This window comes from Tympanuchus pallidicinctus, unplaced genomic scaffold (assembly GCF_026119805.1).
Source record: "Tympanuchus pallidicinctus isolate F22 unplaced genomic scaffold, pur_lepc_1.0 scaffold6, whole genome shotgun sequence".
In the NCBI taxonomy this organism is placed as follows: domain Eukaryota; kingdom Metazoa; phylum Chordata; class Aves; order Galliformes; family Phasianidae; genus Tympanuchus; species Tympanuchus pallidicinctus.
In genome coordinates this window covers 22213411-22234145 of record NW_026294780.1, presented here as the reverse complement: position 1 = coordinate 22234145, position 20735 = coordinate 22213411, and the positions used below count along the sequence as shown (strand labels likewise).

Here is a 20735-nt window from a genome sequence, read left to right as displayed (position 1 = left end):
CCAGTGACTCCTTTCTGGACTGTTGCATAATAACATGTAACATGGACATAACATAGAAATTACATGGAAATGCTTTCCCAGTCAGCTGTGGAGTAGCTTGCTTTTTTCCAAACCAACTGAAACTCCAGACAATCATAACTGCTTTTCTTCAGTCATGTAGTTTCCAACTTCAGTTGGGCTTCAAGGCAGAAGTAGAACAGAGTTTCGTCTCAGTAATTGAGTGAGATTCTATATTGGTCCTAAAATCTTAGTTCCAGTTTCCTTGGTTCTCTGAACAGTGTTGCTTATGTGCTTTCTTAGTGATTATGTTAAGTGGTATGTTTTGAAAAGAATATTTTGCTTGAACATACTGCATTCAGCTGAAAAACATGGTATTGAATTAATCCTTTATAATAGGTTTCTTTATTCATTCAATAGAGAAGATCCTATTGTATCTTGACTCCAAAGTAAAATACTTCCGTGAAGGCCTAGTGAGAGATTTCTCTTGCTTTCTTCTAAGTCTTTCAGGTATATGGTCAGGTTGTTCTCTCAGTTCTTGTTCTGACAACGTGCTTGCTTCTCAATATGAAAATGTTTAATCTTAAAGTGAGAGGAAATCAAAGCACAGTATTGTGAAACATTAACACTCTGTTTCTCTGTGACACTGATTTATGTATACGTGAGAAAGGGAGAGGTGGTGGAAGACTTTTTAGAGATTAAATGGTTTCTAAGTGATTTTAAGACCTGGACATCCAGACTCTCCAAATTAGTTGCTAAAGCAACAGAGGAAAATTAAACAGTAGTCACTCAAACTTTTGACTCATACTGCAAGTCAGTTGTCAAGAACTGAAAAGGAGTAAGTAATTCATTGCTCAAAGTAAAACTTCCTTCTTATACTAGTGCAGATATGACCCAAAGAAGTACCAGTGGGGTCTCCATAGCTTTTAGGCTAGAATTCAGTTTTGGTCTTGGATTCCTAGAATTGTACATTTTACGTTTGAACTGAGTATATAATTTCTGGTCTGCTTTTTGGCTGAGTAAATGTAGGTAAGGGCCTAAATGGCTCTCTGACCTTTCACTTTGGCTGGATAGCTGCTAACTAGGCTACTCTCATTCTCAGTAAGTATGTAACACATCAGCAAATGTAGATATGCAGATCTGCATCTAAATTGCAGAGAGACATTGGCTGTCCCACATTTGTCATGCATCTAAGTCTGCAAGCAGTCACTGTAACTCAGTAACCACGTAGAGTAACCATGCAGCAGTCTGATCATATGACTGAGCCTGTGGAAGTTGAATATCATGTAAAGATGGGAAGAAAGTGCTGTGTTTCAACATCTTAATATGAAGAAAAATAATCTGCTTTCTTTAGTATGGAGATTTTCAGGACATTGTGTGACGTATGTGGTTCTGAGGACATGATCTGCTTGCTAAAATGATTAAGGAGGAGGTAAATGTGAGAGTTAGCTTCCATGATTTTCCCCCCTCCCCCCCAGGAAAATTTTGTGGATGAGATGAGCTTTGTTGAGATAAAGCCAATCATTTTGGTTGTATGCCCTTGGCTGACAGTAGGTGTGATTTTGGTGATGGTGATTTGTTTTTGGGTTAAGGCAGAGGATGAGCTCTTAAGATGTTCCCCACTTTTGAGTTAGAGAAACCAGCTCAGTATTTGGAAGTAAAGAGAGTGATTTTACTTGGGCTACTCAAGGACAGGCATGTAGGAGGAAGGCAGTTCCTACTTCCTTGTATGACACTTGAGTCACTGTTGCCAGTATTGCTTTCCCTACGTACCAAAAGCTGCGAGTGGTGTAATGTGAACTGCCTGTAAATGTTATTTTCTCATAGCATATTCCCTCAGTCTGTCAAATCCCAGTGGAAATACTGAAATATCAGTTTCTTTCCTATCCTTCCTCCATTCTTTCTTAGAGTTGTGCTCCTTGAAAGGATTGTCTGAAGAGTTCAGCAGATGAAGTTGTTCTTGAGAGAAGTTCTTTCTACAGTTTTATAGTACATGGGAAAAGTTTGTGAGGACCCTAAACCTCTTTAAAATTGTATTGTTGCCAGATAGAGCAGTTCTTCTGTTCAAATGCTTCTACCTGAAACAGTACTGGCTGTTTTAAGGGCATTAGTGGGATTGTGAAGGCAGGCAGTGGGAATGCCTGACTGGGAAGGGTGGGAGCACTGCTTTCATCTATAGAGCCTTTTGAGACCTCAGCTTTTGTGCCATTGTTTTACAGGTTGGTGTTGTTTTTTGTTTTGTTTTGTTTTTTCCCATTTTTCCTTCCTGCATTTCCCTTTTGGCTGAAGTTAATCACTTTGGTTTTGGATAGAGGAAGTGATTCAGACTTATCCCTTGATATGTTAAGGAAGACTGTGTTTATAGGAACTCTTCGTTTTTGCCAACGGATGCACCGAGCTGATGAGGTTACAGCATGCACCAGGAAGCATTTTTTGCCTAGCAAGACCAGATAACACCTCTTTACTCTTTAGAAAAGTAGCTTTTTCCTTCTAACTCAGCTGTCAGAATGGAAATTTAACATCTAGAGGGTAATAAAACTCTTAATGGATGTCAACAGAATGGTCGAATTCTTGTGTGCAGAGTGCCCAGGATGAAACAGAGGTAAAGCATAAGTCCTTGGGTGAATTTATTTATTTTGAAGTTGTTGCTTACAGTGTATGAGTAGTATTTATTTCTCCAATCTCAATTTTGGTTAAATGCTCCTATGCATTAATATCAAGTTCATTTGGTTCTGATTAGTAGCTTCCAAATAATAGCTGTCAATAGGGTGAATTTGGGAGTGCATCAGTGCTCAAAACTAAGGCCTCAGCTCGTGAAAGCCCTGGAATATTTGTCTTCAAGCATGTGATTTTTGAGTGAAAATAGAAGGAATAATTATATCCTCTGGTTGTCACGTTCCTTTCAAATCCTCTTTTTATTTTTTTTAGGACTGACTGTGATGTTCACAGTTGCACTGTGCTGCAATAAATACTCCAATTTGAGATTTCCTAAGTACCCTTCCAAGGGAGACAATTGCATGAGCATTTAAAAGCTGGAAACTGAAGTTTCCACTTGCAGCTCCACTAGATGTCAGCCAAAACTAAGTGGCTGAGCATGGTGTGTTTGCAGATGTTTGTTTTCTAATCTAGTGAAGGCTGTGGTTGCAGAATGCACTTCTTTACTTCAGTCAGCATTTTGGATGTAGATGGAAGAGACCATCTTATGTCACTGTAAGTTACCAAATGCAAGTTTGCTTAGTATCCAGAGTTCTCTTAAACTTTATGTTACATTACGTTAACCGTGAATGTTTCTCTCAGCTGCTATGATCATCTATAGCTTCCTGGGTAAAGGATGTATTGAAATACTTTCTTTTTTCTGTCTAATATCATGGCTGTATTATCTAATATATCGCTCTGCCAGTGCAGAGCTTTCCTTTGTGCTCTGTTCTTGTATGCATCAGTGTCTTGATTTCTTATAAGCTACAGAAATTCCTGCAGCCCTCTTTGAAACATGTAAGTTCAACAGGACCAAGTGCTGTGCCCTACCACAGCAACCCCAGGCAACACTACAGGCTTGAGGCAGAGTGGATGGAAGAGTGGTGAAAGAAATGGACCTGGGGGTGTTGGTTGATGCTCAGCTAAATATTAGAGCCAGCAATGTGTCCAGGTAGCCAAGAAGACCAGTGGAATCCTGGCTTGTATGAAAGTAGTCCAATCAGCAGGAACAGGGGGGTGATAATTGTCCTGTACTCAGCTCTGGTGAGGTTGTGCCTTGAGCTCTCTGTTCACTGTTGGGCCCCTTGCTACAAGAAAGACACTGAAGCCCTGGAGTGTGTTCAGAGAAGGGCAGCAATGCTGTGAGGGGTCTGGAGCACACATGTAATGGGGTGCAGCTGAGGAATTGTTCACTCTGGAGAAGTGGAGGCTCAGGGCAGTTCTTATATCTCTCTGCAGCTACCTGAAGGAAGGTTGTGATGAAGTCGGGGTCGGCTTCTTCTCCCTCATAACTAGAGACAGGACAAGAGGGAATGGCCTCAAGTTGCACCAGGGGAGGTTCAAGTTGAATATGTTCTGAAAGTGGTCAGGCACTGGAATGGTGTGCCCAGTGTGGTTGACTCACTGTCTCTGGAGATGTTCAAGAAATGTTAGGTATTGTACTAAGGGATGTGGTTTAATGGGGAAATATTGGTGGTAGGTGAATGGTTGAACTGGGGGATCTTGGAGGTCTTTTCTAACTGTGGTGATCTGTGATTTTTCACAAGCCTCATCAATTTACTTTCATTATCAGTGTATTCATAAGCATGAAAAGCAAGAAAAATGCTGAATTTGAATTGAATTCCTAGTATGTTTTTCTCCACTGTCCTGGATACAGCATGGTAGTATAGCAAAGTTTTGAGTCTTGCCTTTGAGATGAAATGCTGTATATGCCAGCTTCCTTATGAGCAGTGGAGAGCTGGAAGATGCACATGTAAATGCATTTAAAGCTCTGCTTTAAAGTCGTGTGGCTCATGCTTTTGTTCTGTTTAATGTCTCTCAGCTGGGTGGGGGGAGAGTTGTTTTTTTTTTTTTTTTTTTTTTTGCCCTGGGATGATTCTCCACTTTACTGAGATTAGACAGTAAAATAACACAACACCTATAAGTGGTAAATCTGCAACAGAAAATTACTTACAATAACAAAACCATTCCCATATGCTGGCCTCTGTTTTCTCTGAAGGAATTATAATTTTGGGGTTTGTTTTTCTTTTTGGTACTGAATGTAAGCTGCTATAACAGATGGCTAATGCTTGTTGCTGTAACTTAAACTGCAACTAAGCATTCTAATCCAAATGTAGTAACCATCAAAGACAGCAAAGGATGCTGTGCTGAAAAGCAGCGGCTGTGTTCTGGAACGTGTTCACCACTAGCAGTGTGCTTGCAGAGCACAGCTTAGGATGAGCATGCAGAGAACTATTAGATTTGCCTTAGATGTGTATTAGCTCAGCTGAAGTGAGATTTCTTTAATACCTTACTCCTTTCTAGGAAATCTTACATGCTTAGTGCAAGCAGTTGGTCTGTCCCAGCTTCACCATTCCAAAGGAAAAGGATGAATAACTGAAATGTTATGTTATCAATAGTAGTGTGATAGTTGCCTGATCACTGGGCAGAAGGACAGAAGGAACTTGGAAAATAAACCAAAATTAGAGTATCAAACAACTGTTTTATTTCCTGCTTTCCCTGGGTGCTTAATGAAGAGACTTATTTTTGTTTTAATTAACATGACTGATGAAGACAACGTATTAGTACACTAAGTAATTACTAAGAGCCATGAGTGTATATTTTTGTCGTATAGAGAGCATTAAACTAAAGCTTAATGGCTTAACTTGAATGATAGCTTGAGAGGTTTTTTCCTTTGCTTTAACTGGACAGTTTGTACTATCTCATATTATCTGGGATGCTTCACTTAAATGATCTCTAATACAGTTTGATTTGTCTGTGTGACTTGTAACATTGCTTTTCCTATTCTACTGGTAGTTTGGTCCAAATAATTTACAAAAAACATACAGCATGTCTGAGGAGTGAGGTAATGGATAAAGCTTATTTGTAGAAAAGAGTTCTTAATTTTTAAAAGAATAATGCTGAGAAATTGAGGGACAAAATTGGATCAGTCATGGAACTGAAGAATTCAGAACTTAAAGGAGGTTTCTAATCTTTGAACTTTTAAAATCACAGATGTAGATATTTGCCTCTGTTGTATTCTCCAGTGCTGGGAGAGAATGAGGATGCGTGCTGGTGAGGGTTTATAAGCACAATTTCTTTTCTAACTAGGAGAAAAGCTTTTTGAAACGTGTATTAAGAGTTGACCTACAAAGGACAGAACTCTTTGATTGCCTTCCTCTGTTCTTGCAGAGAGGCAGTGTAAAGGAGTACTTTCAGGTCTAAGTACGACTTGATTTCCGCCAAAGTAAAATGAAACAACTTCATAAGGTACAGAAATACTTTATGTAAGGCATCTAAGACAGAGGTGAGACCTGGTCGAGCTTCTCATGTTCCACTGAGGCTTTTCCCTTTCACGTACTAAAGTGTTAGAACCAGGGGAATTCTGTTGAAGAAGTTCTGAGGGCTAATGTTGAATTGCATTAGAGACTTGAGCACAGAGTATGAGCATTTGAAGAACTTGCATTCAGGAAAAAAAAGGAAGGGGAGACTTGAAGATCCAGGAGGAGAGGAAAAAGTACAGGATGACTTTGAGGATATGGTGATTTCAATGGGCATTCTGTGTGTAAAATACGAAGTAGTGCAAGTTTTGATTTAAAAACAAAACCAAAAAAATCTGAAGTCCTACTGATTCACCCCCTCTAAAACTCTGGAAATCATGATGATCAGCTGTAAGTGTGAAGCTACTGCTGTTGTCTAACTGTATTAATTTTACATATGACTTCCTGGCTTTGCAAGGGAATGGATGAGATTTTTCCTGGCCCTTATTTGTTGTTCCAGTTCCAGAAGCAGAGTTGCTGTGAGAGCTGTTTGGTTTACTTCTTTGCAAATAGAAAGCTGCCTAAATAAATGAATGCAAGGAAAATGCAACTCCTTGGTTGGAGGGAGGAAACTACTCATAAACAAAACCTTAGGCTTGAGTAAAATCACATATGAAGTGAAGTGCCTGAATTCCTAGCTGATCCTGGTAAGCCCTCCCTCCAGCTGAAGCCTTGCTGCTGTTGCCAGTCTTTCTGGGAAAATAAGAACCACAGCCTCACAGTGATACTATCTGTGTCATGTTGCAGTTGTTTCTACCTGTTGTGCTTAAAGTGGGATATGTGGTTGTTATATGGATATGCTTCCTACTGATGCTGAGGAATCTTGTATTTAATAACTAACTGCAGAAAGATTAACTTTGTTGCCATTAAGAGGACTGTGACTTCCTAAGGCTGATGTAAAAGATCTCTGGTTGTGTATTAATTTGTCCAAAGGTGAGTGATCAAGCCAGGGTGAGAGGAAGAATTAAGAGTTTTTGAACTTCTGATGTCTTGTATCAAAGCTCAAAATGTCTGTCTCTGGAATTTAAAGTTGGAAACACTTCTGGTGGAATTTTAAAACTCTCTTTATTTTCAGCTTTAATCAGTTTTCTATGTTATGATTATTAAAGGGACACAGTGATTTCTGAGCAAGCAATTCAGTCCCTCTTCATATTAATGTTTTCAGCTCAAATCCAATCCCAGCAATAATGAGGAAAGAGAAGCCCAAACTCAGCTGACGAAATCCGATGAGCTTCAGCGCCTGTATTCACAAGCATTGTCTGCATACCAGCAAGAGGATTATGAAGCTGCAATTCCTCTTCTTGATGAAATCTTGGCAGTAAGTGTTATGTAAAATAGTGCTGTCCACTGGGATAGTAACCTTTTGCTGGGAATCAGCTTAGCAGGGAGATTGGACTCAGTGATCTCTACATGTCCCTTTCAGCCCATAAGATTCTGTGGTACAGTAAAAAGGAAATAGGAACTCCTATCTGTGTGCATTATGGTTTAGCTTCTTCACTGATGAGAAAATAAATGATGTAATTGGCTTCACTTTGAGCATAGTGAGACCAATCTGAAGTTGGAGAGCGTAGAGCATTGACTGCAACAGTATTTTAAAAGAGATCATTGTTATGGGTATGGGTTATGGGTAAAGATACAGCTTCAACCAAACTTCTGTTGTGGGCAGCTGTCTTGATCATTCTCCATTTTTCTATAAGTTAGTATTCTTGAGGGAGCTTGTTCTCTAAGTAAATTTTGCAAATGTAGGAGACGTGTTTTTCATCTAAATTCTATTTTGTCGATAACACAGTGCAATTTGTGCTGAATACGAAACTTGGTAAAGGGTAGTTTGTTACTAAGAAGTGAGTACTTCTCTTGTCTTGAGAAACAAAATAATAAAAGATCAATAGCATCACAAAGTTCAAAACATACATAGCTACCTGTATTCTCAGCCTTTTCCTTAAGATGTGTTTGTTGAATCCCACTCAATCAAAGTAGCCTGATAGTCTGTGTGGAGTAATTCAGTCTGTAGGCACCTGGTGTGTCATATAGAAATATATTAAATGACAGTTGACTGCTGTGCTGTTTTACACGCATGTTAAAATCATTCATTTGGAGTTTACAACTTGAGCTTTTGGTGAAGAAACTGTCAAAATGTTTGTGGGGAGGGAGCATAGAGAAGTAGAAAATTCTTGTTCTCTAAAACCAGGGTTTATAAAGCAAATGATAACCCAGAAGAAATCCGGTAAAAGGAATTGCCTGTCGTATTGTATTGTAAGTAATTATCTTTGTCCTTCTTTGACATGGTTAATTCAGTGTAAATCTTTACAGTGGAGGTACTGAGGTCACGTCTTGCGTGGCTGAAGTTTCCCTGCAGGCCTCTTTCTAAAGGACAGCTGACAGCTTGGTCTTCGCTGTTCGTTTCCCTGCATTCTTTTGAGAAGTTGTATTGATTTATGATCCTGATATCCTTCCCTGGAGGCTCAGCAGACTGTCCCAGTTTAAGCAGGGCCAGTGGATTTAATTCATCTCCCTGTGTGAGCTCATTAAATCATTTAGAAAAATTTCAGGCCTTTGTTCTCTATTTGGGCAGGTGCATCACAGCATCCACCAGGAAGCAGAGAAGCTAATTTTGTGCACTCTGCATGCAACTTGAACCGTATGCTATTGCAGTTGACAAAATGAAATTTAATGGGATTCTTCTGATGTTGGGGAGGAAAAGAAGTGAACTGTTACGGACTAAAGTCAAGCTTTAATTTTGATTTCTCAAGGTTTGTGTTTGGGATGCAGACCTACGAGAACTTCGAGCTGAGTGTTATATAAAGGAAGGGGAGCCAAGCAAAGCGATTAGTGACTTGAAAGCTGCTGCCAAATTAAAGAGTGATAACACTGAAGCCTTCTATAAAATCAGCAGAATATATTATCAGCTGGGGGACCATGAATTATCACTCAGGTAATTTTATTGTTTGCTGTAATTGTAAGAACTGAAACCAAATGTAACGATGAAAGTCACGATAAACTGTGAAATAGCTACAGTGTCTGGTTTTTGGATGGTACAGCAGCTCTGGTCTGCACCTGGTACAGAAACCTCCTTTCCAGAAGCTAAGAACTGTGAAGACTCCGTGTTTATTCTTGTCAGATCAACCATCAGTTCTTCCTAGCATCTTGTTTAGATGCCACAGAGCAAAACTGTCAGAGTTGCTTACATTTTCTGCTGCTGTTGTATTTTTCTGTCCTGGAAGAAAGTGTTTCTCTAAACTTGCTTTGTTGGAGATTATTTTTAAATTATTTTCAGTGAAAACAGAAACGTACTAAATGTGTCATAGGATGAGATCTGTATCTTCAGGAGTGGAAATGAAAGTTACTGGTTTAAAAATGGAGTTAATAAATAAATAATAATAATAATTAAAAAAAAATATATATATACATTTATTTATATATATATATGTGTGTGTGTGTATTATATATATATATATATATATATATATATATATATATATACACATACAGGAGTATCCATGTTGTGTATATATATATATATATATATATATATATATATATATATATATATATATATATGTATGTACAGGAGTATCCATGTTATCCATGTAGCGGATCCCGAGCTGCCAGACTTTTGTTTACCCTTTCATTCCTGTTTAGTTGAAGGCATTGCCATACATCCCTAGGCAGTCCTGCAGATAACTGTGTTTGCCTGATCTACACTGTTAACGTTACTCTCCTTGTGCTCAGCTGTATAAATGCTGTGATCTTTTTGTATACGAGTGGCTTCTGGGAAGCTCTTGATGCCAGATGCGTTACTAGAAAAAAAACTTGAGGTTTTTTCTTTTCTTTGCAGTGTATGACAGGGCTGGTGGATAAAAACTGCTTGATTAACTTTACAGAAATTGATTCTACAGCTGGTCAAAGATTCTTTTTTTGTATATTCAACTTAGTAAATGTCAAATAGCTGGCTTGTTTGCCTTAGAGGCCCATTTCCAGAGTATATTTAATCTGGTGCATATAGCTTGCTTCTGTGGTGATTTTTTTATTTTTTTTTTTGGTGGCTAGTATTACTTAACCTAATGATCATGGGAAGCATTGTTTTTGTCCTTTGAAATCCACAGTGGACTTCCTCTCTTTAATAACCAGATCTTAAGCTTTGATAAATGCTTATTATAAATGATTAAATATTTGAATGAAGGGGAAGATTGTATGGAGAAATAAACTCTTGTTTGGACAGTTTATAAATGCTGCATTGTGTATCCGGATTAAATTCCATAATATATTTCTTCTCTCTTGTGAAAAGTGAAGTCCGGGAGTGTCTGAAGCTTGACCAAGACCATAAGCAATGTTTCTCTCTTTATAAACAAGTAAAGAAACTCAATAAGCAGATTGAGTCAGCAGAGGAATTCATCAGAGAAGGCAGGTAAGTGTTCATTCTATTAAAAAAGAAAAAAATGAGTGCTGAGGTGTCAACAAATTATCGACTGAGGAGCTGATTAAGTGTTGCTTTTTGCATCTGTTAGCTGAAGTGGATAACTGAGCACAGCTATCAAATTACAATCAAATTACATTGATTCATGTAGTCAATTCTGAATTCTTTTTGATACTACTGTCTTCTCTTTACATACTTCATGGAGCAGGCATAAAGGTGAAGGTAGGGATAAAATTTATCAACTCTCAGGTATTGTAAGACTTCATCTTTGGACTAAAAACACAGGTAATTCTGCAGTGCCTCAGTAGCTAAAGTGGAACTGGTTCATAGGTTTCTCTTATGTATCCTGTTCAGTTCTACTGTGTTCTTCTAGTTCATGCTTCATTTTGGTTTTACATGTTCCCAGGTGCACAACATCCAACTGTAAGGAGCTCTAACAAGTGATTAAACATTTTCAGAGTGACTTTTTAAAAGGAAGTACATCAGGAATGCAAGTCAGCACAATGGAGGACAGTTTCATTAACTCAGCAGTTCATTTGGGCTCTTATTCTAGTTTTTTATTTGATCCAGTATCAGCACATTTTGAGGGACTCTTCTGAGAGCTTGCATTCCTCCTAGTTTGTAGCAGCTATGAGTTCAATCACACACTTGTGTTTTTGGGTGAGAGTTTTAATCTGTTTCTTATTAACTGTGGAACTTGAATGTCTTTAAACCCTTACAGCAGAAATGTTTTGCTTTGTGACTTGCTGAGAAGGTAGGGAGAAAACAAACTTCTTGACTAAAGCTGGCTGCAGTTGTTTGGCTTTTTTTTTGGGAGGGGGGGGGAGGGTGGGGGAGGGGGGAGAGGAGGAGTAGGGGGTTATTGGTATTACAAAAGGCAAACAGGACAGTGCTCACAGCAAGGCTCCAAACTTGGTCCATTTCAGACATCAGAGAGGGAGGGTTTTCTTCTTTTTCCACCACAAGTGCAGAGGCACATATTGGACAGGAAGCAAATCAGGATACTGTTGTTTGTGCACACTGAGGAATGGCAGTCATGGTCTTCTGCAGAAACCTGATGGTCACAGTGCTTGCTCTTGTTGAAGGGAATGGGAGTATAAATCTTAAAATGGCTGAAATTTTTCTTCATAATGTTGCCTTACGTCACATCTTTAAGACTAATGCAGCCAAATTGCATTTTAAATAAATTACAGCAGTCTTAATAGTATGAAATGTAACTACTTATGCTTTATAAAACAGATACGAAGATGCTATCAGTAAATACGACTCTGTAATGAAAACTGAGCCAGATGTCCCAGTTTATGCTACTCGTGCCAAAGAAAGGATCTGTCACTGTTTGTCAAAGGTAATTCTGCCTCCACTTCTCTCTCCAAATTTCTTCAAAAGCAAAAAGCATAACTCCACCCATCTATCTTCTTTTCCTTTCTCGTTTTCAGAATCAGCAGGCTACAGAAGCCATAAAAGTTTGTACACAAGTTCTGCAACTGGAACCAACCAATGTGAATGCTCTGAAAGACAGAGCAGAAGCTTATTTGCTGGAAGACCTTTATGAAGAAGGTACACTTGTATGCATCTTGTACATCTCTGCAGTCAGTATTTCAAAATTTTTTAACATGTGCTTTGATTCTGCACTGTGTTGTTTATCTTTAAGCAGCACAGTTGTAGATCTAGGAAAGTACGTGCTGTTAATTTTGTCTTGATTAGTACAAGTGGTATGCACTTGTTTTATCTACAGTTGTCTTTCTACAGTGGGCTACGTTTGGGATCTTTTGTGAGAGCATACAGCTTATTCAGACTCAAACATTGATTTCAACAGCACTGTTAGACAATTGCATTCGTAGATGAAAGATCACTATGATTAGGGTCACAGAGACCCATTCTGGGAGCTCCTTACAATGTTTTTGGACGATAGCATGAAATGAGATTTTCCTGTATCCTACCTACCACGTGTTCACCATAGAGGAAGGTATTGGCCATTGTTTCACCACCATAGATCTCCTTTCTGCTGCCAAGAGCAGTAAGCTGGTTTTGCTTGAGGCTGCATTTTGTGTATAGGCTTTGCTTTCCATTGAGCTTGCAGACTGGCAGCCCTTACCATGGGGTTGTATGTAGAAACATACCAAGAAGTGCCTCCAAAAAGTTTCTTTTTTTGACTGAATTTTCAGGTGTTCTGAGGAAGGTAATGGGCTGACAGATGTTTTGCGGGATGTCCTTGGGATGCTTTGTTGGAAACTCGACATGTTGTGAAGAACCAAATTGCATGAATCGCCAGTGCAATTGTTACTGGTGTGCATATGCATTGTGAGAGAAATGACTAGCTGTGTTAGTGTAACTGCTGAAGAGGCAAAATGCCTGTTTATGTGTAGGAAGAGGTTCCTGTGGAGCCTTGCTTTGTTAGGATGGTGGAATTGTGCTGATATGGCTCTGATTGAAGGATCTCTCAGCACTAGCTGTGAGGAAGCAACTATGTAGTGCTACGAACTGGATGAATGGTGAAGGTGTTGTCTGCAAGTAAAAGCAAATGTCATGAGGAGATCCCAGTTTACAGTTCTGCTTCTTTGTGTGGCTCAGGAAGATGGAGTTGAATTTGAGTTCTTTGGATTTCCTTATAGCTTACGGAAAGGGTAACAGAAGTCAGCTGCCTCATGTGGACTTTCCCCCACTCTGTAGCAGGTGTCCTTGCTGCTGAAAATTGCCTACGTGAACAGCATTATCAGTATTCATTTTCCAAGTGGCACTGGTTGCAAATGCCCTTTGAAATCTTCCCATTCAAAGAGCACACAAGCTGTGTGATGACTATTTATTTTTTCCTGCACCCAGCTCTGTAGATATTCTGTAGGCATTGAGACTAAAAATCACCGCTAGAGCAGGGAAGTGGCAAAGTGGCAAATGTCTGCTGGGGTTGTGCTGGACCCACTGGCTGTAGCTCACTTCCTTTTAGACGGAGTACCATGGGAATGTTACTTGCTCCATATTCAACCTCGCAGTGGAGGGGCTGAGTAATTGTCTCCATTAGGTAATGTGGCATCTTTCAGGGTACTACGTGCTAATGTACTGTATGAATATTCATCATGTAGCTTAGTAAGTCTCATTTCCACACAAAGCCACTCTTAAGGAGGCTTACACCATCTATCTGTTCTGTCCTCTTATGCTCATTCGTGTAACAGTTTTTGAAGCCTTGGATTGCTTCAGTTAAATATGATAGCAAAAGAAACTTGTAGTCTTTAAATCTGCTGGAAAACTAGTTCCATTCATTTTAATACTTATAAAATAGCTTTCCTCTTCTGTATTCTGATGCTGAGTTGTCAGCTTTACAACTGAACAGAAAAAGCCCTCTTCATTTTAAACATTGATGAGACAACTGTTCTCATTAATGGTATGCTCAGATTTTTTTTTTTTTTTGTCTTTTTGAGAAATTATCACTGAGAGAAGATATTGCTCTCACCTCTTGAAGTGAACTTCAAAAATGAAATATGCTTTTTACTTCACTTTTTTAGGCCTCGTTGACTCAAGTACTTGAAAACAAAGTGTAATGAGGGCTGTACAGCTTCAAGTAGTTGTCATTATCAGCTCTGTAGGCTTTGTGCTTCAGAAGCTTGCCATTCCTTCTCTGCTGATGCTGGCAAGCCTCCTTGCTCCTTATAAGAGAAGGTGGAATACAGCAGTGTTTCTGAAAATAACTGGCCTTTATGCAGAGGTGTGACTTAAAATGAGAAAGCTTATTTCCTGGGCTGGACCCAGACTTGGACTGGGCTGGCTCTTGGGGATCACCAAGCTCAAGTGGAATGGCACTCCTCCAAATCCTTGTTGATTAGTGCATCCCTTGCCTTCCCTCTGCCCTTGACAGTAATCAGATGGTTGCAGTTATGCTCCTCTTTCCAACAGTGCCTTCATAAACAGTTTAGTTCGTTAATGTTAATATGCTTGAAGGTGTCTTCACTTATCCTTCACTTTTAACTGCTGTAAAATGATGGTTATTTCCTTTCTGCTTCGGGGAACAGTATGGAGTAATTAAAATTGTAGTCTCATATTAAGGTAGTAGATTGATTCTCTTTCTTCCCTCAAGAAAAACTTCAAGCTGTAGGCACCTATCTCCTGTTTAAGGACAGGAAATTTCAAAATACTTCTAATTCAAAACTTTGAAGGAGATTGTTGTTGAATGTCCAAGATGTACTTCAGAATGTATAGCTGCGTTCTGATTCCCATTAAAAGGTTCTAATTACTTCGTCATCATACGGGATTCAGGGATTGTCTGTGAAGACAGATGTGCGATGAGTCCTTTTGTGGCTTACCCTATAAGCACAAGAGTCTGTCTGTGAAGTATCCAGCACACGGTTTTTTCTAAGAGGAAAAAACACACACTGCTCCAAAATTGCTCAGGAAATCTTTCTCTCGAAGAGGCAGTCCCTGTTTCAAGAAGAGCATTGCTACTGCAATTACTCCTCTAACAGATTTTACGTGGACATACGTTATCTACAGATACTCGTGTTTGATTAGAAGATTAATTCTGCATATGGAATAATGGCTAGTCTTGTGTAGGCAAGATAAGGGAAGACAGCTGAGATGTTTAGAAATACGGTGTAGTTGCTGCTTCAGAGATTATGAAGACTCTTGCATTGAAAGCAGAGTGTTGGGTTTGATTAAAATATTTAAATTGAAATGGATACTCAAAGCTGATTGTTCCCTTGGTGTTACGGGACCGGATGAAAGGAAGATAAGATGTTCTGTAAAGCAGCAGGCCTGTAAGAAGCAGTGATAATTCTTGTGTTAGCTCATGAGGTATTAGTGCTTTTAGAAGTAGTGACTGAGAGGAGCTGATTAAATATCTCACTCAACATGCCTTGAATGGGTAATAAGTCTCTTGGTTTTGTAGCAGCTATTCTGCCATCAGAGATCTATCATCCTGCTTCAAAGGCACCTGCTCCCAGCTCTCACCCTGTAGCTGGATGGGGTTCAGGTCTGAATGAGAAACAGTCCTATGCTGGAGAATACCAGCAAAACTGGAGTGTCTTCTAGTGGAAAGGAAGTGCATAATGTAATTTGTGTGCTGTATCTCAGCAGCATGCGTCACAGCAAAACATAACTTCTCATGTTCTTAATGTCTGCAACCAGCAATAAGGGAGTCAGTTTTTAAAAAGAGAAAGCCACTGTGTTGCACACCATTGACCCTTAAGGAGCTCAGCTTCCAGCAGTAGAGCATGTTGTAGATGCTGTGGTGCTCAGCAGAGCTGAATGACCTGATCCACATTTGTGGGGATGGTGTGATTGGATGTGAAGCAGATGAAGTACATTAGTGCTTGAAGTTATTGAGGTGGTAAAACAGCATAATGAAATCCCTGCATTTGCGTATATTTTTATCAGTTTCATCAGTGTAAATTAGGCACACAGATCAGCAAAGGGTTTTTTCTTAACGAGTGGACAAATCATTAAAAAAAAACAAAACAAAACAGCATAAAACAAAATATTTTGTTGAAGCAATGAATGTTTGGTGATATAAAAATGAATAGAAATTCAGTTTCTAATAACAGATGAAATTGTTGGGGTACTGGAAGTACTTGAAATTTTTTTCAATAACAAAACAAGATTGCAGTGATATCAGATGTCTGAGTAGTACAAATTCATTAGCACTTCCTGCTGTCTTGCTCAGAAACAGTGAAAAACAAACGTAACACCTGCTGAGAAATAGCAGCTGCTTGGAAATAATGTGATGCAAGTACTTTGTCTAACTTGAGAAACCTAGGAGACTTGGATCTGCAAATGAGACTGTGAGGATTTTAACAGTGAAAGAAGAATAGCTTCATTAGAGGCTTCAACAGCAGCTTCCCTCAATAAATGCTGATAGCAAAGATTGGTGTTTTAAGCTTTCAGTTACCACTTTAAAATAATAATGTGGTTTACATAAAAATAAAAAGAGGAAGAAATGAGGTCTCTGCAGAACTCAGAAATGCATTACAGCACCTCTCATGCTTTTGTTCCTGGCAGATGTAACTCTTGAAATAAAAGTGAGAGCCTGCCCCTTGGGTGTGGGGGACAAAACACGCAGAGCTTAAAGTATGGCTGTCTGCAGCAATATTTTTATACTGAGGCATAAAAAGAAAATAGTGAAATACAGCTAATGGTTATAATTGTGGTGTTTGCATAGGTAAACTTGCTGTTAATCTAAAGTCTTTATTGCTGGTAGAGGAAGAAGCCACTGTAGTGCCTGACTGCACAAGGTGGAGAAGAAGGAATAGTAAGATTCTGTATAATGCATCCCTCAATGTGTGAGACTACTGCTGTGCAGCTGGCTTTTCTGTTTCTAGTCACTGAAACTCACTTCTTGATTGCAGTTACATCCCAAGCCTGGCAGTTCATGTGTTCTCATATCTAGAGAGTGTTCTGACCAGCTGTTAATAACCTTTTCTCTCTTCCCCAAAAATATGGTGAAGCTAAAGAAACTTACCTAAGTTATACATTGTCTTCTCTGTTGCCTAATTTAAAGAAACATATTTGGCAAGTTGAAGTTCCACTGTTTATAAACTGCAGTAGCAAAACTTCAGTTTTGGAAAGTGATTGAGTTGTTTAAATCAAGGTTTGTGAGAAGTTACATAACTTGCTTCCTTCACTTTCTTTTCAAAGCTATTAAAGACTACGAAACGGCTCAAGCCAATAGTGAAAATGACCAGCAGGTTCGAGAGGGGCTGGAAAGAGCTCAGAGGATGTTGAAGCAATCACAGAAGAGAGACTACTATAAAATTTTAGGAGTAAAAAGGTGAGGCATTAATATTTGAGGAGATGACGTTACATTTGATTGATTAAACTGGCTTATCTGGAGCTGATGGTTTGCCTTTGTTCTGCTGCAGCTTAGTTTTTGTCTTATTGCTTTCACTTCCCTGCTGTACTATATGGGCTAAGTGCTAAGTACTTCAGTAGTACTTGTTTAAAGTTCTTTTAGAAAGAAAGGAAAGTGACTACCAGTGGGCAAGAAGGAAATGAGTCCTTTGGCAAAAAATCCTTCGTAGGTGTGATCACATATATGGTGAATGAATTGGAAAGAAAATAAAGACTGGAAAGAATTACTGAAAGCAATAAAAAATAAAATTGTGGCAGATATTACAGTGGATTGGGAGGGTTTGAAAAGACTGAGTAAAAGTGGAATCTAAAACATTTCTGCCACTAATCTAGGAAAAAACTAATGGCTTCTCTTTTTAATGACAACCAAACAAATGTCCAGTTTCTACTTATGTTTTTTATGGCTCACCTTACTGTAAATTCTTCAGAGTGGGAACTTTACTGTGTATGAAGATTTACAATTGCCTCTTTCCAAAGAGTAAATTTAGGATGGTAAAGGAAACCCAGAATCATAGAATGGTTTGGATTGAAAGGGACCTGTGGGATCATCTAGTTCCAAAATCCCACGTCTAGGCAGGGATGCCTCCCTCTAGACCAGGTTGCTCACAGTCTCATCTGGCCTGGCCTTGAATGCTTCCAGAGAAAGGGAGGATGACTCTCTTTAAGGTTGCATTCTGCTACCTCTGTTCCTGTAAATCTATGGTTTCATATTCAGAAGATTAAGTAGCCTCTCATCATTTTCCCAATGCCTTTAATTACTGTTCCAGTGTTTAAAACAAGCCTGTAGATTTAGTATTGTGTTGTAGGATCAGTTAGAAGACTTCTAAGTTACCTGTAATTTTATCTATCCAGAAATGCTAGAAAGCAAGAAATCATAAAAGCTTACAGAAAGCTGGCATCCCAGTGGCACCCTGACAACTTCCAGAGTGAGGAAGAAAAGAAGAAAGCAGAGAAAAAGTTCATTGATATAGCAGCTGCTAAGGAAGTCCTTACTGACCCAGGTAATGATTGTACTACACAGTGGCTTCACTTTTTTATTCCTTTTTTTATGACACTGTAAAAATGCAGCAAGTGTAAGTTATAACAAACATTACAGCTTCCCTTTTCTGTTCTCTCTTGACCTGCTTGAGAAAGCAGTATGCTCAGACTTGCATCCAGTCCACTGTGTGAAGATAAAATTCCTAGAATTATTTATTGTGTTTTAGTGACTTTTGCTTAAATTGAACTTAAAAAATGATTGTTTCAAATGTATCTTTTCCTGATACAAACTAAATTTTGATCAAGTCTGGCAGGTCCTGAGGGTGGGAAGGTGGGGAATACAGTGACTCTGTGGTGTGGAGATCATGAGATCTGGTGTCCACCCTACCAAGAGCTGGTGGGGGGTGGGCTGTGAAATCTAAATAGTGTATTAGAAAATGAGGCAGTGTGTAGTTATCTTAGCTCACTTTTCTCCTCCTCTTGTTTTCTAAACAAGTAAAAAAAATTGCTCAACCAAAGCCATCCCTTAGGTTTGTGTCTCTAAAGTTTTCCCTGTATGGTTACTGGAAAGAGAAGCACATAAAATGGTGGATGTCTGAGACTCTTGTTTCATCTTCAGCTTTTCTAAGCAGACTGTCTAAGTGATAGTTGGGTAGATGGGCTCAGAATTTCAGAGGAGAGGTCTAAGAGTGAACTGCATTACAAACTCTTATGGTTAGTAGAAAGCTTTTTTCTGTGCTAATGCAATCTTTGTTTATAATTACGTATATAAACCAGAGGTTTTCTACTCTGGAAATATTTGGTAATGTTACCTCCTTCAGAGCACGTTCATCTGGTTTCTCCTTGACACTGTTTCTGATGTCAACTCCACTGGGCAAGTAAAGGGATTCTGGTCGCTGATTGATCATCAGAGATGCTTTGTGTTGCTGCCATCACTACAGTGCCTTCCTTTCACTTTGGTTTTGTTTCCTTCAGAAATGAGACGAAAGTTTGACGCAGGAGAGGACCCCCTGGATGCAGAGAGTCAGCAGGGTGGGGGCAACCCCTTCCACAGGAACTGGAACACGTGGCAAGGATTCAACCCCTTCGGTTCTGGAGGAGGACCATTTACATTCAAATTTCACTTCAGTTAGAGCCAGGACTGTTCCAGGTGGCTGCTGCTGTTTTTTACTTAATTTGTTCAAAAAAATAAAAACTCTCTCAGTTCAAGACCCAAAATCTTAATTTCTAATGTTGTCCTTAACCCAGTCTTACTGCACTAGAAGAAAGCTACTTCTTTCTTTTAGTATTTGAAGCAAATTCATGGTGAGCTTGACAAGCTTATACTGGTGGGGGGAGGTTGAATGAATAAGGGTTTTGTTACTGCCTATGTATTTGTTGTGGTTATACAGGAGATGTGTTTTTTCCATCCATAGGAATAAACAATAAAAGGCTAATTAGGACAACACTTAAATGCAGCTTTAGGACTCAAGTATATGCTTACAGGTAAAAATGCATGTAAATATTTTTTTGAGTCGGGGCCTAATAAATGTGGGAAGGGTAGTTACAGTAGTCTCTGCGTTAACAAATTGTTTGTCACTGTGCTCAGCAGAAAGATCCATTTCTCAGTATTCTGTAAAGGAAACCCTCGTGACCACCCGTTGTATCACCGTGGCAGTGCCATAGGGAGGGGGAGGAGGCTGCGCACTGGCTGAGCCCCAGCAATCTCTTACAAGGATCACTTTGTCAGGAAGGATTTGGAAAATGTCTGCTCACCCTTCTTCATTAACCTGGGATTAATTGGGGTGATTTTCTTGGCCGCTACTGTCAAATATGAAAGTTTAAAACAGAAAACAAAAACCTTTTGCTTTTCAGGAGACTGTTGTTGTGATTCTGAATGTTTAAGCATCATTGCATCATTTTTGAGGAGTTTGCACTTTAACCAAGTATTTAGTTGAGATCTGGGCAAGGCAGCACGATGTGACATTCCCACCTCTACAGCAGTTTGTTACTTCTCTGTACGTAAATTCTGAGCCAGCACAGGTTGTGAGGTGACTGTATGTGAACTGCAGGAATAAAATGCGAGCTGTTGCCTTCCCCATGTGATACAGCTTCCTTTCTGTCGGGTGGTGCCACAATGAATTAATGCTGAAGTAGTTTGAAGCAACTCTCTGTTTTGTGTAACAGCCACAGTGCTGCAAAAACAGCTGCCTGTGTACCAGGCTGACTTTGCATTGGCCAGAAGTGTGGTATAGTCTGGTGGGTGAAACAATATGGAACTGTGTGAGATGGGAGGCATTCCTAGGGCTGCAGTTACTGCAGGTGAGGTGGTCTTGTCATTCTCTAACTGAATATGTTGAAATTACTGATGAGTTTCACCAGCAGTTGGGTTCTTAGAATGCAAAAAATTACCACTCTTTAATTGACAGACTTGAATTTTAACTGGAAAACTACAATCAATCAATAGGGATCTTCTCTGACTTCAGTTTGTGGCATTTAAGAGCAAGAGCAGCCTCAGTCAAAGCAAATGCAATCTTCTATCT

General features: G+C 39.2%; 1 protein-coding gene across 1 annotated transcript in view; it reads left to right on the top strand.

Moving 5' to 3' along the window:
• Positions 1-20052, top strand: part of DNAJC3 (DnaJ heat shock protein family (Hsp40) member C3) — a 29228-nt gene extending 9176 nt beyond the window's left edge. Inside the window, exons 5-12 of the mRNA XM_052705935.1 lie at positions 7156-7308; positions 8741-8922; positions 10276-10395; positions 11644-11749; positions 11841-11961; positions 17023-17155; positions 18088-18236; positions 19189-20052. Of these exons, the coding sequence (XP_052561895.1) occupies positions 7156-7308; positions 8741-8922; positions 10276-10395; positions 11644-11749; positions 11841-11961; positions 17023-17155; positions 18088-18236; positions 19189-19346 (1122 nt within the window). The 3' untranslated portion in view covers positions 19347-20052. The remainder of the gene's footprint in view (positions 1-7155; positions 7309-8740; positions 8923-10275; positions 10396-11643; positions 11750-11840; positions 11962-17022; positions 17156-18087; positions 18237-19188) is intronic.
• The last annotated feature ends 683 nt before the right edge of the window (positions 20053-20735 follow it).